General features: G+C 40.3%; 1 protein-coding gene across 11 annotated transcripts in view; it reads right to left on the reverse strand.

The window, feature by feature from the left end:
• The window catches only part of CSNK1G1 (casein kinase 1 gamma 1), a 159037-nt gene that overhangs the window by 18839 nt on the left and 113876 nt on the right, over positions 1–26322 (reverse strand). For 7 of the 11 annotated variants that reach the window (XR_004966851.1, XR_004966863.1, XM_036304334.1 and 4 more), the window contains 5 exons: positions 21314–21399; positions 18599–18683; positions 18176–18324; positions 17215–17319; positions 6443–6553 (listed from right to left, as the gene is read on the reverse strand). Coding sequence is in view for 8 of the 11 variants with exons in the window: in XM_036304334.1 (XP_036160227.1) it covers positions 6443–6553; positions 17215–17319; positions 18176–18324; positions 18599–18683; positions 21314–21399 (536 nt within the window). In the remaining 3 variants the exon portion in view is untranslated. Of the gene's footprint in view, positions 1–3821; positions 4668–6442; positions 6554–17214; positions 17320–18175; positions 18325–18598; positions 18684–21313; positions 21400–26322 lie in introns of those variants that run through there. The other 4 variants (XR_004966868.1, XM_036304359.1, XM_036304369.1 and 1 more) reach the window with 3 other exon arrangements.

A 26322-nucleotide genomic window follows, 5' to 3' on the forward strand; every position in this document is an offset into this window, starting at 1 on the left:
CCACATACGGTATGTATAGATATTTCCTATATGTTTTAATTTAAACAACTTTAGAGTCATCTTTTTGAAAGAGAAAAATATACTGTCTTCTTGAATTTGGGCCTCTACATATGGAACAGCTATGGAAATATTGGGAGGATGGGGCCATAGGGGTCTACCTATTAAATAAGTTGGAATGGGAGTGTCCGTGTGCTTCATCAGAGCAAACTTCTCAGAGTTCTGCACTCCCTCCTGGGTAGGTCATGGCATCTGCAGGTCATCAAGGTTAGGCTAAGCATGATTTTCTGGTATTAGAAACAAGCCAGCAATAAACATTCTAGAGTTGCACTGTCTAATACAGTAGCCTCTAGTCACATGTGACTACTGAGTACTTAAAATGTGGCTAGTCCAAATTAAGATGTTTGTTCTTAATCTGGATGTAAGAGTAAACTATATGCCAGATTTCAAAAACTTAGTTTTAAAAAGGTAAAATATTTCTAATATTTTTAATATTGACTACATGTTGAACTATTTTAGATATACTGGATTAAATGTATTATTAAAGTTAGTTTCACATGTTTCTTTTTACTTTTAAAAATATATATTTTTTTATTGATTTCAGAGAGGAAGGGAGGAGGAGAGATGGAAAGATCAATGATGAGAAAGAATCACTGATTGGCTGCCTCCTCCATGCGTCCTACTGGGAATCGAGCCCGCAATCCTGGCATGTGCCCTTGACTGGAATCGAATCCGGGACCCTTCAGTCCTCAGGCTGATGCTCTATCCACTAAGCCAAACCAGCTAGGACAGTGGTTGGCAAACCATGGCTCGCGAGCCACATGCGGCTCTTTGGCCCCGTGGCATGGGCCACGAAGTTTCAAACGCACGGTACGTGCGTGCCTGCATGTGGTATTTTGTGAAAGAGCCACACTCAAGGGGCCAGTTTGCCAACCACTGAGCTAGGGCTCTTTTCACTTTTTTAATGTGATTACTAGGAAATTTTAAATTATAAAAGTGACTCATATTTCTTTTAACAGCCATGATCTAGATTCTAGAACATGTATCTTTAGTATCTGTGCATTCCTGAGGGATATATATCTGAAATTGGATTAAGTGGATCACAAAGTGTAGATGTTTAAGATTTTAATAAACATTGATAAAATTACTCTACAAAATAGCTGTAATTCACATTTCAACAACAGAAGGCTAGGCTAATAAACTTCTTTGGCAAATGTGATAAATCATGTATATATGTATATATATTTTTAGTTACATTTTATTTTATTTTTATCAGTTATATGAATACACTGTGTAAAGAATCAACTATTTCTATAAGGATCATTAGGAAAAACAGCTGTCTCTTTCCCCCTTCCTTGATAGCTGACTCTTGTTTTTTACCTACATATCTCTGAACAATATGCATCTTAATTAATAATTTTTGGCATTATATTCACTTTTTCCATCCATCTATTCTCCTATTATAATTTATCCTATAATTTTGATTAGATCAATTGTTAGTGTTTGCGTTATGACTATTAAAAGCTATTTGCAACTGTGCTATAAAGTATTCCTATATAATTTGTTTTCCTTGAAGTTATCTTTTAAATTTTATTTTTACTTAGATTTTATACATTAGTTGTTAATCACTAATTCTAACCAAGCTGTCATTTATCTAAACACTTACTTTCAAAATATTCTGACATAGAATCCTAGTCGATTCATCATTTAAAAAAAAAAAAAAAATATATATATATATATATATATATATTTCTTTCTTTATTTCAGAGAGGAAGGGAGAAGGAGAGAGCGAAACATCAATGATGAGAGAGAATCATTGATCGGCTGCCTCCTGCACACCCCACACTGGGGATCGAGCCCGCAACCCAGGCATGTGCCCTTGGCTGGAATCGAACCTGGGACCCTTCAGTCCAAAGGCTGACGCTCTATCCACTGAGCCAAGTCGGCTAGGGCTGATTCATCGTTTTGGTAAAACTGCTCACAAAGCCTTGTCTGGGACAGGCTATCCCAGCCTTGGGCAAACTACAGCCTGCGGGCTGGATCCGGCCCGTTTGAAATGAATAAAACTATTGAAAAAAAAGACCGTACCCTTTTATGTAATGATGTTTACTTTGAATTTATATTAGTTCACACAAACACTCTATCCATGCTTTTGTTCCGGCCCTCAGGTCCAGTTTAAGAACCCATTGTGGCCCTCGAGTCAAAAAGTTTGCCCACCCCTGGGCTATCCTATCCTGGGACCTCCTGACTTTACCATTATACTGGTGAGTCCCTTCTCTTCTGTGTTAGATCACTCTCTCTTTTTATTTTTTTATAATGTTGACTTAAGTGTGAAATACACATCTCAAGTATTTTTATTTATTTACTAGTGGCCCGGTGCACAAATTTGTGCACATTGAAAGGAAATTAATTAGAAGAACTATTTTAATATCACTCTTTGCCCTTTCTCTATAATAGAAGTGTCAACCAAATTCATGAGTGACAATGACAGATCAAAACACACATGTGCGATTGGCGCCAGTGAGAGCTTTATATTTATCACACATGCACAAGTCAACGTAGCCTTTTATATACATAGAATAAACTTGCTTAATTAGGCCTGCTTTCTGATTTAGCTAAACTTTTTCCAGCCCAGTGAAGAACCCCAACTTCTCTTTCAGGTAATTATCAGCAACACAGCAGTAAGTATCAACATGAAGCAGATTATTATTGATCAGATGAGCAGGGAGAGCAAAGGGTAAAATATCTAACTGCAGCAGTGTTTTGACTATATTCTGTGTGAGAAAACCTGAAGTCATTTTCAAGGTCCACCATTTCTTACTTCTTTTCAGTTGGGTCAAGTTTCTAAGCTTTCTAAATCTCCATTTTCTGGCTAATGAAAAGAAAATAGGATTCCACTGAGTCTCCTATCTACCTACTCCAGGACTTCCATGAGGATTAAATGAGATGAGGCATGGGAAAACGCTTCACAGACATTTGGTTAAAGTGTAAAATGTTTCCACCTGGCTATAAAGCAAGTTGTGTTCCTGGGCTGAAGAGACTCCAGGGAGGCTAGTCGCTAGGGAGAGGCAGCTGGGCACTGGTACGTAACGTCATTAGCCAGTGCCCACAGCCTCCATTTCCAGGCTGGGCTGGGCTGTGGGCTGCATTTTGCGCCATGGGGTCTCGGCAGCATTGGCTGCGATTTGGTGGGGTGTTGTTCCAGGGTGATGGCGGGGCCTGTGTCCCACTTGGGAGAAGCTGGGTGTTGCTTTGTGGGTGCCAGGTCCATGCTGCCGTTTATTGTTAAATGGCCTGTTGCTAAGGAGAGGAAGCCGAGTGCTGCTACATGACTCATTACCCGGTGTCCACAGTTTCCGGGCTAGGCTGGGCTGGGCTGGGGGCTGCAATTTGTGCCATGGGGTCTTGACAGTGTTGGCTGCTATTTGGTGGGCTGTTGCTCTGGGATGGTGGTGGGGACTGTGTCCCACTTGGGGGAAGCCGAGTGTTGCTTTGTGGGTGCCAGGTCCGCAGTGCCGTTTCTCTGTAAATGACCAGTGCGCATCACAGCAGCTCCTGCCTTGAGCGTCTGCCCCCAGTGTGTGTCATAGCGACTGGTCAGATGAGCAGACACTTCACATATTAGCCTTTTATATATATAGATTTATTTTTTAATCCCCACCTGAGGATATTTTTCCATTGATTTTAGAGAGAGTGGAAGAGAGAGGGAAAGATAGAAATATTGATGTGAGAGAACACATTGACTGATTGCCTCCTGCACATGCCCTGGCCAGGGCCCGGGCAGGGGAGGAACCTGAAACTGAGGTACCCTTGACCAGAATTGAACCTGGGACCCTTTGGTCCACAGACCAACACTCTATCCACTGAGCCAAACCAGCTGGGTCTGTGTTAGATCTCTTGTTTCCTGGATCCCATGTATTTATTCCTCTTTCTTGGTCTACTCACTCATTTTCATAATACACATCCTTGTGTAGCTTTATAAAAAAGGGTGCATGAGAAGTAAAATTTTTGAGACCACAGATTTCTGCAAACATCTTTATTCTATATTCTAACCAGATTGACAGTTTGGCTGAGTACAGAATTCTAGGTTGAAAATAATTTTTCCCTCAGAATTCTAAAGGCATCGTTCTTTGGTTTCCAGTACTGCGATTCAGAAATTTGAAGCTATACTAAATCCTGATCCTTTCTCTGCATATGACTGTTTTCTCTTTCTGGAAGCTTGAAGGATTTTCTCTTTGTCCTTGGTGTTCTGAAATTTCACAACGATGTACCTTGGTATGGTTCTGTTACACATTTATGGTGGGCAATCAGTGGGTCCCTTTGATCTGGAAACAAGTCTATGAATTCTGGGAAATTATTTTGTTAATGATTTCCTCCCCTCCACTTTCTCTGTTTTTACTCCTCTGGGAACTCCCACTATATAGAAATTGGACTTCCTGGACTCTCTTTAAATCTTTTATTGTTTTGTACTATTTTCACCTCTCTGTCTCTTTGCTCTACTTTCTGGGAGACTTCCTCACAACTTCATCTTCCAAACTATTGAGTATAAGTTTTTTGTTTATTATGTTTTTAATTTCCAAGAGCTCTTTTTTTTTTCTTTATTGCTCTGAGAATATTCCTTTTAAACATAGCATCTTGTCCTTGCTTCACAGGTGCAGTATCTTCTGTTTCTGAGGATATTAATAATAAGGAATATATATATATATATATTATTTTTTATTTTTTATTTTTTTGCTTTTGTTTACTTTGGTCTATATCACATTAAAGGCTTTCCTCAGAAGTCGAATAATCCTTGATTGTCTGCTCATATATAAAAGTGGGAGATTGCAATGTTAACTGGTACTCTAAGTACAGGGGTGGGACTTCTAAAATATGGATCTCACTGCAGAATGACTTGGCTGGGCCATTTCAGTAGGGAAACCATTTTGTTAACATGCTCAGATATTTTCTTTTGGGCTGGTCAGATTCCTCAGAGCCAACTCAATCTCCTGCCTGGAAGGTATACACCTGGCTCTCAGCATTCTGAAGGACTCAAAGGGGAAATAAGGCAGTCAGTATGCATACATTCATTTAATCTCCATTTTTTTTATCAGGCTGGTATTCTGCCCCCAGATGTGCCTCATACCCCCTAATCCAGAGACCCTTTATTTGCCTTTTTAAAGAATAAATCTTTGAAGAACATAAAAGAATACATATTTGGTCTTTGCTGAGGGAGGAGAAGAGCACCTAGGGACCTCTGGCTTCTAAAACTGACTTTTAATCAGTCTTCATTATTTTAGCACATGCCCCTCCACACACCCACCTCCCCCTTACAGAAGGCCAACTTCTGAGCCTTCTGGGGTTTCCCCAGTGTAAATAGGTTCTCAGCTGTCCCTTCTCCTGGCACGGGATTCAGTTTTCTTGAGAATCCTAAGCCATTTAATAACTGCCCATCTGCCTTCCAGCTTCTAACATTTTGTTGCTGTTGCCTCCTCTTCTGTTTTCTCCGTTTTAGATGAATTTATGCCTTTAAAAATTGCTTTTTCATTCTGTTAGTGTGTTTAAGGAGAAGTGAGAGTAGATCTGTGTGTTTAATCCATCATTTTAACCTAAATGTTCCTATGAGGATTTAAGAGGGCCAAAGCTATCTCCTAATTTCCTGTGTCCTAACTTTAGTGACTCAACTCTATGTAAAAGCATATTCTAGACAATCAAGCCTATCAAGATGCATTTCTATGTGCAAAAGGTTTATCTACCCCTCTATAAGAATTTCTATTTGGTAGCTCTGGGTTTATTTGTGTGCCCCAATTGGTGGTGTCACTTAATATGAGAAAAACAATTTGGTTAAGATTATTAATACAGTGACATAAGAAAAGTTAGAGATACAAGTACTTCTTAAGTACTAGAGAGAACAGAGATTCAAAATAGTCCAAATGAAGTCAGAAATAATTCTCCAAGACCGCATGTATTCCAGGAGGAAAAATAAATAGCCCAACTGCGAGGGCACTGACTCAGAAACAGCTGACTTGGACTTATTAACATTCTCAGGTTATGCACTAAGGCACATATTATCATAGAATGAGCTACATATGCAGTCCTCTACCGCCAAAATACTTAACTTTATGCATTTCAAGTCTTTACACTTCATCAACTTGACACTAAACAACTTCTACCTGGACCTTATTTTTATGGTTTATCATGAGTGGATTAAAGTTGTAGAACTAGTTTAAGCAGAAATCAGTATCAGAAACCATATAGACGTTCCTTAGTCAATGATAATAACCAGCAATCATCTTAACAAGTGACTCTTAAAAGTCCACAAAGGCAGAAAGTCAGTACACTGATATTCAGTTACCTATTCAAGCACCCTCAACCTTGCTGTAAGTTTCCATTCTAAAGGAACCAAGCCAACATTCTACTAGTCAAGCTAGGAAGGCCAGGGAAAGGCAATAAAGGCAGTAAGTACCTGCACTGATCCCCCATGGCGATCTGCAGCCAAGTGAGACGTCAGGTACGAGGTATTGGTCTGCCGGCTGGGCTGGATTTCCCACTCTCCTCGGCGCTCTGATGATGCAGTCTGCTCAGGCATTAGGAAGCATGAGAGCAATAGGGAAGGAAAGGTGAAGCAACAGCAAGCAATAACAAAATCAAGTACATTAGTGTTCTTGTTTTGGATTTTAAATGAACAACTGCTGCAAAGCACTGGGGTAAAGTTAGCTTGACTACATTCATTTCAGCCTAATAAGTCAATACATGACAGTCTATTGATAGTCTAGTTGAACTCACCATTCTCACCCAGTCACAGAAAAAAAAAAAAATCACCAAAGGAGGAAAAAATAAATAAATCAAAAGCTGAAATCACCATCTTTTAGCTTCCCTATTAGTAAAATTTCAATAGCCACTAAGCAGACCAAATTCAGAATGTTAAGACTAATGAACAAAGGAATAATCATACTTATAAATAATTTCAGACTAAAGAACAATCTAAATAGACGACAGTCAATACAGAAAATTCCTAGCATTAAGAATCAAGATAATATGCCGTTTCTTAAATAGGGAGCCCACTACTCTCAACACAAACCTCCATGATACTTCAACCCAGACAAAATGAGCAGTGGCAGTGGCTGGAACATGCTTTCTTAGCTAGAAGAATGAACAAAGCATCTCTTTAAAAGCAGGTTCACACATCAAGAATATAAAATGATGGGAGGGGGGGGAGGCTACAGTGTTTTCCTGATTCCTTTAGTTAACAGTCTCTAGTCTGGAATTAGAAAAAGTTTAGTTAGATATGAATTATTCCACTATTAAGAATTTCTCCTTTAGAGGCAGAGCTGCCTCAAACAGATTGTCAAACTGCAGCAGGAAGGCCGGGGAGGGTTGCGGGGCAGGAGGTAGGGGGGTAAGAGATCAACTAAAGGACTTGAAAAAAAAAAAAAAAAAGAATTTCTCCTAGAAAGCTAAAGGCAGATCTTTTCCCAGCAAAATGAAGCTTGTTGGGTTCTGCATTCACCTTTGGTATCATTCAGATTCTCTTCACCTGCTTTTTAGATTTCACAGTATTTTGATCTTGCTCATATGTGATTTTTGTTCTGAACAATCTGTTCAGGTGCCTCTTCCCCTGTGCCAGATGGCTGAGGAGATGTTAACATCACGATGCTCAGCTGTATCAGTCCTAAGGCTCTACAAAAATGAAAAATGAGGAGTAGGAGAGGCTGCAATGAGGGATAAGAAATCAAATTTTAATTGCTGCTGATGTAAACAGCAGCAGGGGCTGAGATATGATGTTGCTGCTCTGCATGAAACCAGTAAGAATTCTATAAATCTTGAAATGTTCAAAGCTATAAATGTTGTACTCTATAAAAAAGCAAAGGAAGAGTGACAAAGTAGTGGTTTAAGGCTCCATGTTCACTCTCCCCTTTCTGTTGTCAAGAGTTAAAGCTCACCTATAAGTCACCAAAAGGCTTTTATTATTATTTTTAAAGCCTCACATACAAGCTATAACTTACTCATCTTCTTTGCTGATGGAACATGAAGTCATATGGGTAACAGTATATAAAGGATCCTGACCGTGATTTTTTTTTTAAAAAAAAATTTTTATTGATTTTTTACAGAAAGGAAGGGAGAGGGATAGAGAGTTAGAAACATCGATGAGAGAGAAACATCGATCAGCTGCCTCCTGCACACTCCCTACTGGGGATGTGCCTGCAACCAAGGTACATGCCCTTGACCGGAATCGAACCTGGGACCCTTGAGTCAGCAAGCCGATGCTCTATCCACTGAGCCAAACCGGTCAGGGCCTGACTGTGATTTTTTTTTTTAAATATATTTTATTGATTTTTTACAGAGAGGAAGGGAGAGGGATAGAGTTAGAAACATCAGTGAAAGAGAAACATCGATCAACTGCCTCCTGCACACTCCCCACTGGGTATGTGCCCGCAACCAAGGTACATGCCCTTGACCAGAATCGAACCTGGGACCCTTGAGTCCGCAGGCCGATGTTCTATCCACTGAGCCAAACCGGTCAGGGCCTGACTGTGATTTTTAAAAAATATATATTTTTTATTGATTCAGAGAGAAAGGGAGAGGGAGAGAGAGATAGAAACATCAATGGTGAGAGAGAATCACTGACTGGCTGCCTCCCGAGCTAACAACCCGGGCATGTACCCTTGAATGGAATCGAACCTGGGACCCTTAAGTCCGCAGTCTGATGCTCTATCAACTGAGCTAAACCAGCTAGGGCCTGGCCATGATTTCTGATGTTCCTCAGGGAATGAGCATATTCTGTAAGAAGGCAGCTGTATTAATCTGCTTCTTATATACTCATATAAAAGAGGGGTTTAGTTTTATACTGCTTCACATTCGAGAGAATCAAAAGCTACCCAAAATATACCTACCTCCTCCAATTATTTCTATCAACAGAGGTTCAGATGTTTCATTTTCCAAAATAAGACTGGTTTATAACACATCAACTATTTTATATAACTTACTGGCAGTATCCATATCCTCAGAGAACTTAGTCTCATTTATTCTCACTACTAGAGCTTTGGGGATAAATCTGTTCTTCTAATATTATAAGTAATATCTCTAACTAATATCTATTAGTAATAGCTTCTTCAGTTCTCTCTACAACTTTTTTTTTTGTAATACTGAAGAATACGAAAACGTCTAAACTACTATAGAGAACTGTCAGTTCTCAAAAAAATTTAAATGCTTAAAAATATCAAGACATTTATAATCCATTGGGTGTTGTTTTGAGTTCTGATACATGTTCAATGCAATTACTTCTCTCATGAATGCTTTGTTTTGCCTTTTATTTTATTTTTTAAATGTTTTTATTGATTTTAGAGAGAGGAAGTGAGAGGGAGAGAGAGATAGAAACATCAATGATGAGAATCACCGATCAGCTAGCTGCCTCCTGAACACTCCCCATTGGGGACCAAGCCAGCAACCCGGGCATGTGACCTTAACCAGAATGGAACCTGGGACCCACTGAGCCAATTGAATTCCACTGAGCCAAACTGACTAGGGCTCAAATTCTTATTGGAGACAAAGATACTATTCTGAAGCAAAGGCAGGCAAAACAACTTTCTCCTATGTAGCAAACAAATCACTCAATCCTATTCTTTATATAAAGGTATTTTGAAAAATTAATTTTTATTACATTCACAAAGAATTGTATCTATTTCACTTTACTGCTCCCATAATATGTTAAAAGTTGCCATTTACACAGAACATTTTGGCCTCCCTTGCCAGTCTTCTAGACCTTATTTTATAGTCTTCAACTATAATAAACAAGAATAGAGACTGAACATTACCAAAGGTTAACAACAAATACACTAGATTATATATTCTCTCTTACCACACTTCCAAGATAAAATTTTTTTTTAATGTAGTGGGGGTAAGCTGAGAAAAAAAGAATGGGGCAGGAAGAATGGCAAAGGAAGCCCCTTAATAAATTTTGGGAATATAATAAACCTTAGATATGAAATGAAAAAAAGTAGGCAAGGTGCCCTAACCGGTTTGGCTCAGTGGATAGAGCGTCGGCCTGCTGACTCAAGGGTCCCAGGTTCGATTCCGGTCAAGGGCATGTACCTTGGTTGTGGGCACATCCCCGGTGGGGGGGTGTGCAGGAGGCAGCTGATTGAAGTTTTTCTCTCATCGATATTTCTAACTCTCTATCCCTCTCCCTTCCTCTCTGTAAAAAATCAATAAAATATATTAAAAAAAAAAACGTAGGCAAGGTTATTTAAATACATACTTTAACAAAAATTTCCTTCTATTAAGCTTCTTCTATTAAGGAAATGATGAAAATGCTTAAAGTTCTGAAAGAGCAGGAAGCCTGTACATCCTAGTGAATGCAATATTTAAAAAAAATTTTTTTTATTGATTTCAGAGAGGAAGGGAGAGAGAGAGAAAGAAACACCAATGATGAGAGAGAATCATTGGTCGGCTACCTCCTGCACGCCCCCTACTGGGGATCAAGCCTGCAACCCGGGCATATGCCCTGACTGGGAATTGAGCCGTGATCTCCTGATCCTAGGGTGATGCTCAATGACCACTGAGCCATGCCAGCTGGGCTAGTTAATGCAACATTCTATCCTATATAATAAAAGCCTATATACTAAGTGACAAATCGTCCAGTTGGCTGTTCAACCAATCAAAGTGTAATATGCTAATGACATGCTAAGGCCACTCAACCACTCGCTATGATGTGTACTGACCACTAGGGGGCAGACAATAGAGTAGCCACTATGACGTGCACTGACCACCAACCAGTAGGTCAGCTTGCTGCTGGGGTCCGGCTGATCAGGACTGAGTGAGGCGGGCCGGATATGCCCTAGAGCCCTCCCGTGGCCCCTCGCTGGCTGGTTAACCTCCCATGTCCCTCCCCGGCCCCAATCATGCACTCACTGGTGGGGTCCCTCAGCCTGGCCTGTGCCCTCTCGCAACCTGGGACCCCTCAGGGGATGTCAGAGAGCCCAGTTTCAGCCTGATCCCGCAGGCCAGGCCGAGGGACCCCACTGGTGCATGAATTCGTGTACTGGGCCTCTAGTACTTAACATATTTTCCTATGCCAGGCAAAGGTTATTCCATGTAACCCACTGGGATCTATCTGACTGGATCTAGCTTTTAGAAACATTTCTTCTATACAACCTCATGATTTAATTAGTTTTCTAGCCAGTTAAAATGAATGTTCAAAAAATGTTCTTAAGCATCTGATATTAAAATAGTTTTTTTAAAAAAACAATCTTAAAAAATAAGTTTTTATTGATTTCAGAGAGAGGAAAGGAGAGAGAGAAACATCAACGATGAGAGAGAATCATCAACTGGCTGCCTTCTGCACTCCCCCTACTGGGGATCGAGCCTGCAACCCCCAGCATGTGCCCTGGTGACATTCAACCACTGTTGGATTTGTCTTTTAAAACTATTTTAATAGCTCAGCCGATGTGGCTCAGTAGTTGAGCATCGAACCATGAACCAGGAGGTCACGGTTTGATTCCCAGTCAGGGCACAAGCCGGGGTTACAGGCTCGATTTGGGATCTATTAGTGCACCTAGGAACCAAAGAGTACTCAAGTCAATATACCTACAACCGGCAAAGTAATTTCTCCCTGAAAATTCTCGTTGTGATGGAGAACTAACACAAATGCCTGAGCTTATTTTGCAGCAAGAACCTGCTGTTTTTTTATAAACCCTTTCCCTTGAGCATATAATCCAGCCCTGTTCTGGCTACCAAGTGAGGCAGAATACCTCTTTATAGAAATAGAAAACATATAGGAAGAAAAGTTTCAAATTTATTTTTCATGGGAAATTAAATAAAAGTCTATATTTTAAACAAATATCTGATTTAATTAATTTCTGCTCCTCATTTGATAGATCCATTAAATCATTCAAACAATTATCAAGTGCCTATAATTCCAGACATTTGTTTTATGTATTAGAGATATAGTAGCAAATAAAACAACAAAAAATCTCTGCCTTACAAGACTTGTATTTGAGAGAGGCCCCCAAAAGGTTAGTCTATGGCAGTGGTTCTCAATCTTCTGGCCCTTTAAATACAGTTCCTCATGTTGTGACCCAACCATAAAATTATTTTCGTTGCTACTTCATAACTGTAATGTTGCTACTGTTATGAATCGTAATGTAAATATATGTTATGCAGGATGGTCTTAGGCGACCCCTGTGAAAGGGTCGTTCGACCGCCAAAGGGGTCGCGACCCGCAGGTTGAGAACCACTGTAATGGCCACAGTCTTGGGATAAGCTACAATCAAGTTCTGAGCTCTTCCACTTTCTCCTCCTACTCTAAGTATGGGACCAAGCAGAGCCTGTTAACCCCCATGCTCACTCCTCTACCACACAATTGACGGGCAGATTTACCCAGAAAAATGAGGCTCTTTAGGCATTATCATCAATGTCACGTCCATGCCTTGATTCCCAAATAGCTCTCTGGTTTTCTTTCAAGAGCCATCCTCTGCCTATTAGCCATCTTCAGTTGGAATGCACTGCTAGTATTTCAAACTTAAGAGGCCTAAATTCACCCCCGCTGGTTTGGCTTAGTAGATAGAGCATCGACCTGCAGACTGAAGGGTCCCAGGTTTGAGTCCAGACGAGGGCACATGCCCAGGTTGTGGGCTCGATCCCCAGTAGGGGTTGTGCAAGAGGCAGCCAATCAATGATTCTCGCTCATCATTGATGTTTCCATCTCCCTCTCCCTTCCTCTCTGAATTCAATATTTTTTTTTAAAAAAAGATGCCTAAATTCAACCCCAAGTAAGTTTCTCCCCCAACTTTCCCATTTCTAGACATAGTATCACCACCCTCCTAATTATCCAGGCTTGAAACCTCAGAAACAGCTCTGACTCATCCTTCTCCCCTCAACCCTGACATACATGTGGGCTGCTAATTCTGGTAGGTTATATCCCTGTATCACTTTTCTACTACAGGCCAGCAACGGCCCCTTTACCTCTCAAGGGAGCTCATTGTCATCTGATTGTTCTGCATGCTGGCTGCCAGGCTATTACTACCTTCTGCGCCAAAAGATTTCTAAAGCAAAGTTTTGATCATATCACTCCTCTGCTCCAAAACCGTTAGTACTTAATCCTTACCACAGCCCAGCATTCCAGGAGCTTCATTAAATGGCTCCAACCTACTTTCCTAGCCTGTCTCCTTAATCACACCATATATTATAGCAGAATGGAACTAGATAATTTGCTGTTCCTCATATTTCCCTCTTTGCTTGAAATAACTCTTTCATTTCCACTTAATTCTCCTAAGAGCATATCAACTACAGCTTCTTTCATGAAACTCTTTGTCATGCTCAGACTGGATAAAATGTCTCCTTTTCCCAAATCCTGATGATGCTAATTTGTGACTTGGGAACCTTATCTGTTTTTTTTTTGTTTGTTTGTTTGTTTTAAATATATTTCATTGACTTTTTACTGAGAGGAAGGGAGAGAGATAGAGAGATAGAAACATCGATGAGAGAGAAACATCGATCAGCTGCCTCCTGCACATCTCCCACCAGGGATATACCCGAAACCCAGGTACATGCCCTTGACCGGAATCGAACCTGGGACCTTGCAGTCCGCAGGCCGACGCTCTATCCACTGAGCCAAACCGGTTTCAGCGGAACCTTATCTGTTCTGCCTTCTGTTATAGTTATCTGGCTCCTTGGCTTATCTGCTTGTCAGTTCTTTGAGGACAAGGACCCTTCTTACCCTGGTATCCCCAGGACATACTTTCACATAGTAGGTCCTCAGATTTACTGAGTCAAAATTGCTGAAAAACATATTCATTGTCACCTTTAAGGTAAAGTTAATATCTTTCGATCTCAAGGAGAGATTTTATTTTCTTCTTTTGCTGATTTCAAAACTTGAAGCGAATTAGTATAAAAAATCATACTGCTTTCATTCCCTAAACTCATAAAAGGGACTTATTTAGCTGTAATTTTTTTAAAAAAGCCTAAGAAAACAACCCCAGTGATGGAATATAAGACATGAGACCACAAACTAAACACAGTGTAAAGGCTTAACAGACACTAGAAATCCATTTGCCCACAGTGCGCAGGGCAGAAAGAATTCTACCCAGCAAGGATTCAGAATCCTGCTGGGAAGCAAGTGTAAAATTTGCATTAATAAGGGGAAATTCAATCCTTCAGCAGCCATGGGATTCTACAAATCCTACAAGGGGGGAAAATCAGAGATCTTCAGATTAAACTCTTCAAAACCAAGCTTATCACCTTTCAGATGAGATTTCCTAATTATATACACTAGTTTAATGACATTTCAGTTAAAAGTACATTGAAATTCACTGTCCTTTCTCAGATTCTAGGTATGAGCTCATTTTCTACTCTGGCAATTTAAGTTTTCAACCATCTCTTGTTCCCATATGTTTAAAATCCATTCAAAACAGCAGCACTATGAATTCACTGAAGAAAAGAACAGAAAAACCAAAGGGACCCACATGTTTTAGTTTTCAAATATTCAAAAAAACATGAGTAGGCAGATATGTTGATTAGACTTCACTGACTACTTATTTATTTTTCCATATCTTTTCTATTTAAATGCATTTTCCTTTTTTAAAGGTACATTTCAATGAATGCATTTTCATTATACGGTAATATAACTTCATTATAGAATAGTTTAGAAAAATATCCACACTACCTCTTCCAAAACTAATTCTGTTAATACTCTGGCATTATCTCTTCCCACTGATTCTCTCATCTTCCCTTTCCCTGAGGGGAAATTTTGAGGCACTTCTAATGTAGTATTCTGATTTCCCCTTATACAAACCATAAACATTTTCAGATTGCTACAAGTTTTCCTAAATATTCTTTTAAGTGACTATATAATATTTACAAGTCACTTTATTATAACCCAGGGTATTTGATAAAGGATTTGAGATGGATCCACAATTATTCCCTTATAATTGGATAGGTGGGTCATTTCTAAAATTTTACTTCAAATGACATTGCGACAGTTTTATACACAAAACTTAATCTATATTTTGGGTTGTTTAATTGTGATTGATTCCAAGAGTAAAGATTATTCTATTACAGAGGACAGTAAGTTTATCAAATTACTTTCTAGAGTATTTGTAACAATTTGCAAAGTGAAGAGAGTGTCAGTTTAACTGTGCACTTAACTATGTTTTTTTTAAGAAAGGGGGCAGGAGAGAGAGGGCTAACCGCAGAGGTCAATAGTGCTGTGTTGTTAACAGAATTCAGTCAAATACAAATTCTTAGCCAACTACCTTGATCAAAGCATGTAACTATGTACCCAATTAGGGTACAGAGTTTGCTAAACCCCATCTTTTTTTCTTACCTACGATCTAATACATAATTTCCTCCCCTTATACTTTCCTTAACCACCAAGCCACACATTTGCCAAGAGTATGTGCCGGGAGCCGGTCCATCCTTGCTGTTTCAAGGGACCTGGCATATATGGCATACTGTTCTTAATATGTTTGCTCACCTTCTTGGCACTATGTGTTTTAACCAAGGTCACCTCTCTGAGAAAGGTTGTTTCCCCAGGTAGGGATTTTCCCCTGAAGTTAGGGAGGGAATAAAACCCCTTAACTAAGTGCCAGGCGGGTAATTAATCACTTTAACTACGAACAATCATGCTTAAGCTACATAATCTTTACTCCCTGGAATGGAGATAAGAAACGCCCTAACCTTTGGAATAGAGATTGATAGGATTGGAATCAACTGGTATAAATACAGATGTAACAAGACAACAGGACACAACCTAGACACAGAACCTAGACACAGAACCTACACACAGAAGAACTTCGCTGGAGAGAACATGGCAAAAGATCCTGGACAGAAACTGGCCACAGAACCTAGAGACAGAACCTAGCGAGAAAACCTGGCTGAAGAACCTAGAGACAGAACCTGGCTACAGAACCTGGCTAGAATGGCTACAGAACCTGGCTAGAATGGCAAGAGAACCTGGCTAGAATCTGGTGACTGAACCTGGCTGGAGAACCTGGACAGAACCTGGCTGGAGAACCTAGCGAGGGAACATGGCTACAGAACCTGGCTGGAGAACCTGGCTGGAGAACTTAGCAAAAGAACATGGACACAGAACCTGGCTGGAGATCCTAACCAGAACTTCGCTGGAGATCCTGACCAGAACTTGGCTAGAGATCCTGGCTAGGCTGCTGATCAACTGAATGCTGTTTCTGTGTCATTCCTTCTTCGCCGACTCCGTCCACACCTTTGGGGACCCCTGGACCTGCTGGGGCTGGACCCCAGCAAGTATGTACTTATTGGTGAGTCTATCCATATTTTGTATGTACTTCACTGTAACGAGTACATATATACTATTTCTATATGCTATTTTTAACCTATGTTCTTGCACAGTTGCATTTATGAGATGATAAGTGTGGTTGTTATTTTATTGTAAAAGCATTTGTGAATATAAAAAAGTGAGGTTAGGAGGGGAAACAAGCTAATTTGATAGGTGCTAATGATTATGTGGGTGTGGGTGTGCATGCACACGTGTATATGTTTACTTATTATTCTTTGTTTATTTGCCTACTGGAGTCCTCATTTTTCTTTTAGCAATATACTATGATATAAAGATATTCATTATACTCACTTCCCAATCAGTTTCTCCTTTTTTTAAATGTTGTCAAATTTGTTTTTGTGTATGTGCTTGCCTCCTCTGTCTTTAAGGCTAAGAGAAGGCTCTCATCCAGACCACTAGTTTCCCAAACCATGAGCATTGAAAAAGAGATGACATGGCCTTCTGAGGAGTGGCCTAAAGCAAAGCTGAGTCTTCATTCATAATTCTAGAGTTAGCCTGAGTACAAGGACAGGAGTGGAGTGGAGGTGCCAGTTCATTCCCAGGTTGCAGCTGGAAGTCCAAATTACCCATCCTTCCTAATCAGCAAGGAAAAACCAGCATTGGCAAGAGCTACACACTGGAGTGTCGATGAGACCCCAAGTGGGCTAGCCTGTATATCCTGTATGTCCAGTAGGTCCTTTCAGCCAACAGATTCGACAGGCCCAGATTCTCTAGAGTGGATGCTTGCTGTAAGGCACCTGGCTGCATCTCAGTGCCATTACACAAATTCTGAGGGATGCTAGAATGCCACACCATACCAGTGAAAACTGGCAAGGTCTTTGTCTTTAATTTCAATACGTACACTTAAATAGAGAAGCTGAAGAATTTGGGTCTTAACATAAGCCACAAATAAAGGGAATGTCTGAAACAATGAAGGTCCAACACACCTGATTTCGTAGAGGCTGTTGTGATGGCCGATCCCTGTGTGTGTGGCTTTCTCGAGTTATTGCAGATGCACCAGAATCTACATGAACTGACCCTACTGGAGTAGGCTGGAAAAATATAACACAAAGTCAAATGGAGAAAACAGGTCCAACTTAATGCCTCTGCAAAGGACTGCATCATTCAAATTCTACTAGAATAGTAGTAATTATTATTTTCAGCCACCAAGGGCAATTTCAAGGTCTTCTTGTCTTCTCTGTTTGCTTATCTGCAAAAGGGATGCAGCTTGGTCCTCAATACTTCATTGGAGAGTAGTAGCTTACCTTTGAAAATAAAAAAACATCCTGCGGTGATGTCTGTTAGCATGCTCTCGTGCCCTGTGACCCCTGGCCAGAAGAGCACATTCAAAAGTGTCCTATGGTGCTAGGTTACAACCCTAGAAGTCAAGCACCTTAACATCTTATGTAGCACCAGCTTCTGTATCATTCAAATGAAAATTCTTCTTAAAAACTGGCTTAATGTCCCGGCCAGTTTGGCTCAGTGGATAGAGCATCAGCCTGCAGACTGAAGGGACCTGGGCTTGATTCCGGTCAAGGGCACATGCCGGGTTGTGGGCTTGAACCCCAGTAGGGGGCATGCAAGAGGCAGCTGATCAATGATTCTCTCTCATCATTCTCTCTCCCTTCCTCTCTGAAATCAATAACAATATATATTTTTTTAAAAACTGGCTTAACTTCTGGTCTCTTATGACATACTGGTCATAGCCTTAAAAACATATAAGGGAGTAACTCCTACTTCCTAACTCTAGTAAGAGCAATCTATGGCATCATCCTGAAAATGTTGGTAAATGTAAAGTTTACAGTCAAAGGAATGTTTCCCCCTACAGATTTAAGCAAAAAGTCTGGCAAGGAAAGGGATGAGGTAGTGCTGGTCTGAGGTGAGGAGGTAGATAAAGAGGATACTCACAATAGGCCTCCCGACCCAATCGTAGGCGTAGTCAAAGGTGTAACCTTTCCTTTCAAAGAGGTCTGTGAAGAGGGTCCGTAAATACTCATAGTCAGGTTTTTCAAAGAAGTCTAATCGCCTGACATATCGCAGGTAGGTAGCCATCTCCTCTGTTAAGAAAGAGGTGAAAGGCCATGCTCATTAACCGAATGCTTTGCATGGGCAGAAGCTCTGAGCCAAGCAAGGAATATTGTACAGACTATTTGACACGGTGTTTTCTTTATGGACCAAATGAAAGTGACATAACCTATCTTGAGCTAAATAACAATAAAAGAAACTAAGTTTTTTTCTGGGGAGCACCTTTATCTAGAGATCCCAAGTCATAATCTTCACCTACTTGAAAGCCTTATTCACATTCGCTGGAGTGTCCTTTTAGCATCTCACCTGGAAAGTTTTCACAGAGTGCTTCAATGGGAGTATTCCTTTTGGTGTCACCAATTTTTTGATATCTCTCTTTTAATGTATCAGCCTGCAGAGAGTAAAGAAAGTTATTTGGAAAGAAGTCTAGTATGTTTGGGAACAGAATGGTTGTTTCACTCAAATTGGCAGGATTTATTAGGTATTTTTCTTAATTTATTTTTCTAACATTAATAAGAAATGTAGTAGAGATGATGTATTTAAATATGTATATAACATCTGCTGTGTTCTAGAACATTTACTTGAAAATATACTTAGTAGTCTCAGATAAACACCATCAATGAGACAAGTGGCCAGAATAAGAAGATAAAAATACCATGTAGCAATATTTTCAGAACTGCAGAAGCTTAGTAATCTCCCAGGGCCACTGGGGATCAAAAGTGATTCAGCCTTGCCATGGCTGGCATGGCTCAGCTGGTTGGAGTGTCATCCCATACACCAAAAGGTGATGGATTCGGTTCCTGGTCAGAGCACATGACCAGATTGTGGGTTCAATCCATGTGCAGGAAACAACCAGTAGATGTTTCTCTCTCTCCCTCTTCCTCTCTCTGGAATCAATTTTATTTATTTATTTTTTAAATATATTTTATTGATATTTTCTACAGAGAGGAAGGGAGAGGGATAGAGAGTTAGAAACATCAATCAGCTGCCTCCTGCACACTCCCTACTGGGGTTGTGCCCGCAACCAAGGTACATGCCCTTGACTGGAATCGAACCTGGGACCCTTGAGTCCGCAGGCTGACGCTCTATCCACTGAGCCAAACCGGTTAGGGCTGGAATCAATTAAAAAAAAATGATTCAGTATTCCCCTCCTTAGATCAGCTCTATGATAAGATTAAAAATACTCCTAAATCCAAGTGGGGACAGATAGATAAATGGCTCTATATCATACTTACTGAAAAAAAAAAAACACACACAAAAAAATAAGAAATAGAAAACAATGTGTTTCTACAGTGAGGTTCCAGAGGGAAAAAATGTATCTATGATATAAGCATGGCTAACAGATAGGTTTGATATATGTCAGTGGCACAAAGCAGACAAGTCTGGTTTGCTCAGGACTATAGACAGAAGGCTCCTGGAGCTTGGACTGATAATGTGGTCTCAAGGCAGTCTCTTGAGGCTCTACCTAGCCTGCTGTACCCAGCTTTAAGCAATAATGTTCTAAAGTAAATTGGAAAAATTTTAGATCTATAACTATCACTAAAATGATTCATGGGCTGTGAGAAAGTTTCAAGAAGCAATTAATAAAATACATACTAGCATATGAATGCATTGTTTGGCTACATAATGAGCAAATAGGATGTGAAACTATTTGACAACTGTCAATATTAATGAAGATATATATGACTGGAAGACCATGGAGGAGATGTTAGAGGAAGTTAAGGGAAAAGAAATATCTTCCCAAAGGGAAGTAGAAACCTTACTTTTCAGGACCATGTTCTAGGACACAGCAAAACCAACCATTCTGCCCTCTTGGGGTGGTGAAGTATCCAAAGCTGCTGATTACGTTTCTTTCCATACTAACACATTGATATAATTTTTTAAAATATATTTTTTAATGATTTCAGAGGCAGGGAAAGGTAGAGAGAGAAGTATCAATGATGAAAGAGAATCATCAATCAGCAGCCTCCTGCATGCCCCCTACTGGTGATCGAGCCTGCAACCCAGGCATGTGTCCTTGACAGGAATCGAACCTGGGACCCTTTAGTCCGCAGGCCAATGCTCTATCCACTGAGCCAATGTTGATATAATTTACAGCTCAAAAATATATCTCACATTTAGCTAACTAATGGGATTTAGCATGGGTTAGAGAAGCTTAGCATTGTCTTGTCTACAGCCAAAAGCACAGTCATTATAATGGTTATATTTATAATTAACTAGAGGCCCGATGCATGAAATTCATGCAAGAGTAGGCCTTCCTTCTCCTAGCTGCTGGCACCAGCTTCCCTCTGGCACCCGGGACCCAGGCTTCCCTCGCAGCCCCTGCTTCATCTGGAAGGTCGTTCGGAAGGACATCCCGTTTAATTAGCATATTATGCTTTTATTATTATAGATAATTAACTCTAATAGAAATGTACTGTATTGACACCTACCAAAAGAAGGCTATTTAAACTACATGGTTCACAAGGAATGACTATTGTCTGCATAGGCATTTATTCAATAAAACACTTGAACAGCAACATTAAACCTGGATTTTTGTTTTTGTTTAGGTGAGCACTCAACTTATATAGGATGAACAAATATTTCCAGTTCCCCTTAGGGACACACCCAGCCCTGCTGGCCTTGCTGGTAAAATGTGTAGCAGCTGCTGTCACCAATTTGTTCCAGAAATTCCCCAACACATTGGGAACACTCATCTTGCTACATAATGGTAGTGGAGGAGGCATACTGACAGAAAGGAAAGCAGCACTGCCAAGGCTGGGAGGGAACAAGGGAAGAGATTATGGAAAATCCAAAAACAAGGAAGAAGGATTCAGATGGGGAAGAAGACAAATGGGAGCAAAACAGAGCTTCCAAAGCCCAGGTGAGTATTTACAACATAGACTAATGTAACCAGTCCTTGCTTCTCATCTCTCTAGCCAATCATCCTCTTTGTGCTTCTTGCAGACATCAAATCAGCAACCCCTTCATTACCAACTGAGTACTGAAACAAAGTCCTCCACTGAGCACTTTCAAGGATACCTTGAGTCCTTGCCAGGGCAGGCTGCCTCGAAGGAAATACATGAACATATGGCCCAGAGCTTCCAAATCGTCCCTCCGGCTTTGCTCTAAAAGGGAAGACAGATCACACATTACATTTATAGTTAATAAAGTAGAAAGGCCCTCAAAACCAAGCAGTCCGTTCAGTAACTCTTCTGCTCTGGAAAGTCTCGCTTATTAATTATCTAAATCAGGGATAGTATTTTAGATCAAGACAGAAAAACAATGTGTGCTCCTCTACCTAGACGTATTAAGAGAAAAGAGCAAATCCTAAACTAAAATCAAGTCCAAATTACTAAACAGTGAGTAACCACCCCTCATTCAATGCTGTCAGCTTCCTGAAAGTAAGATATCTTATTTTCAGTGTATGGGCTATAATTATCCTTTGTTACCATCAGAGGTGAGCAGCAGACTAGCAGCTAAAGCTGTTGAAACCATCCATTTTGGGTAGGCCTGTGAAGACACAAGCTGCAGACTGCCTAGCATGCATGGCTAGTGCTTTTTGTCATAAAAATTAATATCAAATTTTAACTTCATACAATAGAACATCAATGTATAATCTCTCAGCTCCATTCTATTTGTACTATGTTCTATAACTACCTTAAGAAAAATTTAAAACTGATTAATAAGGTGCCCTGTATGGCACCTTATAGGATTCCTGCATTCTGGGAGCATATATATATATATAAGACAAATTGCTGGTTTTTTTCTTTCTTTTAACTGTAATGATTAAAATGGTAAAGAACTGTAGAATAATTAATAAAAAATTATAACTTCATCTCAGAAAACATCCTATACCACCTTTGGTTGTCAGACTGAATTTAAGTAGTATATACCTCCATTTCTAATTTGCCAATTATGGTTCATCTCAGACATTTTATGTGTTTATTTTTCAGAATCAAGTTTAGGGCTTTATAAAAAAAATTACAGAAGCAAGACTAAGGGGCTATCTTAAATTTGACTGTGCTTTCACTGTGCAGAAAGTAAAACACAGGAGTCAAGGAGGCTGGGAAAGCTATTCAACTAACTCAAAATACCACAGCACAACCTGTTTAAATGCTGCCACCAATCATGGGAAATTTGCATGAAAAAGAGTGAATAGTACTCCTTAAAAGAGAAAAACAAAGAAAAGGAAACTTTCTAATTTTTACTGTTTGAAGGAGGCTTTAGGAAAGGGGGTCACTAATGGGAAGGAGGTTTTTGGAAAGGTGGTCACTAAAGGCACCCTGATAAGATATAAAAATAACATAAGATTGAGTACATCAATTGAAATGATCTTAAAAAGAATAAAATAAACCAGGAGCTTTTGTCTACTCGGCTTGCCTGAAGTTTGCAATAAATTTTATTCGCAATTGAAAACAAAAAGCCATTACGCAAAAGCAGTTTGTTAACAGAACTTAAAGATAAAACAAATTAAAAAAAGAAGAGGCAGGTTCAATCGAGGCCTCCCAGAAATCAGGGCAGATAGAGAAATCACACCCTGCAGTTTCTCACACTACATCACACCTACTCATCAGCTCTCCATTTTTATATTCACTTCCTGTAACAAGAGGCCCCTTGGTAATAAAAAAATTCACTGGATAAATGGCTGCACTTTAGTTAGTTGAGCACAAGAGGGCGAAACTCTCCACATTTTCAATATTGATCAGCCCTACAGAAAAAGACTTTTTCACAGCAAAGACCATTCATTATAAAAATGAGATAAAAAAATAAACAAACATTAAGCCCACTGGAATAAGTAATTTTCAAAAACTGAGAACCATGAAAAATAGCTGTGGAATATGGGATAATAGGAAAAACAATAGTTCTCTTTTCCCAAGTTTTTTTTTTTTTTAATTAAATCTTTATTTTTCAGATTATTACATTTGTTCCTCTTTCCCCCCCCCCCATAACGCCCCTCCTCCCAGTTCCGCCCCACCCTCCGCCCTCACTCCCCACCCACTGTCCTCATCCATAGGTGCACGATTTTTGTCCAGTCTCTTCCCGCATCTCCCACACCCATTTCCCCGCCAAGAATAGTCAGTCCATTCCCTTTCTATGTCCCTGATTCTATTATAATCACCAGTTCATTCTGTTCATCAGATTATTTATTCACTTGATTCTTAGATTCACTTGTTGATAGATGCATATTTGTTGTTCATAATTTGTATCTTTACCTTTTTCTTCCTCTTCCTCTTCTTAAAGGATACCTTTCAGCATTTCATATAATCCTGGTTTGGTGGTGATGAACTCCTTTAGCTTTTCCTTATCTGTGAAGCTCTTTATCTGACCTTCAATTCTGAATGATAGCTTTGCTGGATAAAGTAATCTTCATTGTAGGTTCTTGGTATTCATCACTTTGAATATTTCTTGCCATTCCCTTCTGGCCTGCAAAGTTTCTGTTGAGAAATCAGCTGACAGTCGTATGGGTATTCCCTTGTAGGTAACTGAGTTTCTTTCTCTTGCTGTTTTTAAGATTCTCTCTTTATCTTTTGCTCTTGGCATTTTAATTATGATGTGTCTTGGTGTGGTCCTCTTTGGATTCCTTTTGTTTGGGGTTCTCCGCGCTTCTTGGACCTGTAAGTCCATTTCTTTCACCAGGTGGGGGAAGTTTTCTGCCATTATTTCTTCAAATAGGTTTTCAATATCTTGGTCTCTCTCATCTTCTGGCACCCCTATAAATCTGATGTTGGTACGCTTGAAGCTGTCCCAGAGGCTCCTTACACTATCCTCGCATTTTTGGATTCTTTTTTCATTTTGCTTTTCCGGTTGGGTGTTTTTTGCTTCCTCGCATTTCAAATCATTGACTTGATTCTTGCGCTCCTCTGGTCTGCTGTCGGGAGTCTGTATAATATTCGTTATTTCAGTCTGTGTATGCTTAATTTCTAGTTGGTTCCCCAATATAACATCGAGGGTCTCATTAGTTTTCTTGTAGATCTCATTAAGTTTATCGGCGGCTTCTAAACAGTTCTTGAGAGACCTTAAAAGTGTGGTTCTGAACTCTATATCTTCCATTGACAATTTTGTCCTGTTTCTTTGTCTCCGCATTTTGTTATGCTTCCTTGGTGCACCCCCTAGTGGTCTTTGTGCGCAGTCTTGTAGTTAAGCCTTGATTGTTGTAGCTAATACCAGGGAGGGTTTGACCTCCAGGCCAAGTGGCTATGAGAATCAGCTGTGTCTGCAGTGAGAGAACTTCTGTCCTCTAGGGAGGTGCTAATCTAGCCTTTGCCTGAGGCTATCCGGCAAATGCCTCTGTGCAGGGCTTGGGCGGGGCGGGTCGCACAGGATCAACAGGGTGGGCCGGAGAGAGCAGTTATGGCGGCTCTCAGTCCTGTCCCCAGGGGCTCTGCCTCTCTGAGTCCCAGCACCCGCTGCAAAGCTCGGAGAGAAAGCTGCACTCGCTCTGACCGAAGCCAGACAGTCCCGCTTCTCCCGTTTGAGTCTGGGTCCCTAAAGACTCGCCCGGATCTGGAGCTCAGAGTCTGCGACTCCCTCCCGATTGAAAACACCAACCGCGCCCTCCGCCGCCAGCCCGCTCCGCGCACTCCGCACCTCAGAATTTGACTTCAGCACTGCGCCTCCTCTGAGTGTCCCTATGCGTTTCTCTTTCCTCCTAGTTGTAGGACTTCCACTCAGCCAGCGTTCCTGTGGTTCTGGGTGATGTCCGTTCCGTTTTTTAGTTTCACTTTTGAAGTAGTTGTTCAAGGCGGCAAACTCCGGCGTTAACCTATGCCGCCATCTTGGTTCTCCTCAAACAATAGTTCTGAGTCAAGTCATCTAGCTCTTGACCCATCCTTTCCATTTATTTAATCCATGTGAAATTCAGCATGATCAAGTCATCTACTTTGGGCCTAAATTTCCTCATTTGAAAATAAAGTGGTTGACTTAGTCAGTGGTCGGCAAACTGTGGGCTCGCGAGCCACATGCGGCTCTTTGGCCCCTGAGTGTGGCTCTTCCACAAAATACTGACTTCTGTGCATGGGCCACAAAGTTTCAATCGCACAGTATGTGCTTGCCCGCACGTGGTATTTTGTGGAAGAGCCACACTCAAGGGGCCAAAGAGCTGCGTGTGGCTCGTGAGCCGCAGTTTGTTGACCGCGGAGGTAATCTGAAAAGTCATTTTCCAGCTCTAAAATAACCTATGATAATTTAAGCCATTAGGACCTTTCAAGAAAAAAAAAGTGAAAACCAGAGCCATGCTTTATTTCCCTATTTCTTTGAACATTCTATATTCAAGTCAGTATTCTCACACGCCCTTATTTATTCATGCAAGATATTTGCATTTTAAAGAAGAAAGATTTCAATGCCAGTGAGACCAGTAGGACATAAAATGTTTCCACACAATAAAGGCTTGCTTTCAACCAATCAGAAAGATGAGCTTAGTTTACAAGCATCACATCCTTGATTTTAGGTCAAATACATTCTGTTGTAGGAAAGGGGCTGGATTACCCAGTGTTCTCATCCTAACTTCAATGATTAAAGACTACTAAATGGGCTGCCTTAACCAGGGCTCGCTCAGTGGGGAACGTGGCTAATCTCATGTGGCAAGATCAGGTTTAGGAAGCATCTTTCCTCACAAAATTATTGGCAATTCTCTCCAAGTCATTTGGAAATACACTTCCCTTTTTCTTCATTACAACATAAAGGATGCTACACATTTAAAAATTTATGTGTTTATTTATCAGAATCAAGTTTAGGGCTTTATCATTCATGATTTCAACTCAAGTTATATCACACTACTTTATAATGTCATTTTTACTCTTTGCTAATACTAATAGGACAAAGTTCCTTGAGACCCTGGTCAGAGTTTAAAGGGCATTTGGCAACCTTCTATATGTATTCTCTGCGGTACTGTAAGGATAAAATATGGTGACAGGTTGAACTGGACCTGAAAAACTGTGGAACTAGGAAGTCAAAGTTTGGAGATAAACTCTAAGTTCCAATAGAAATGGCTACACCAAGAATGAAGAAACCTAGTCTGACAAAAGTGGATGCTTAAAACATTTTGTTGA

This window comes from Myotis myotis, unplaced genomic scaffold (genome assembly GCF_014108235.1).
Source record: "Myotis myotis isolate mMyoMyo1 unplaced genomic scaffold, mMyoMyo1.p scaffold_m19_p_1, whole genome shotgun sequence".
Classification (NCBI taxonomy): domain Eukaryota; kingdom Metazoa; phylum Chordata; class Mammalia; order Chiroptera; family Vespertilionidae; genus Myotis; species Myotis myotis.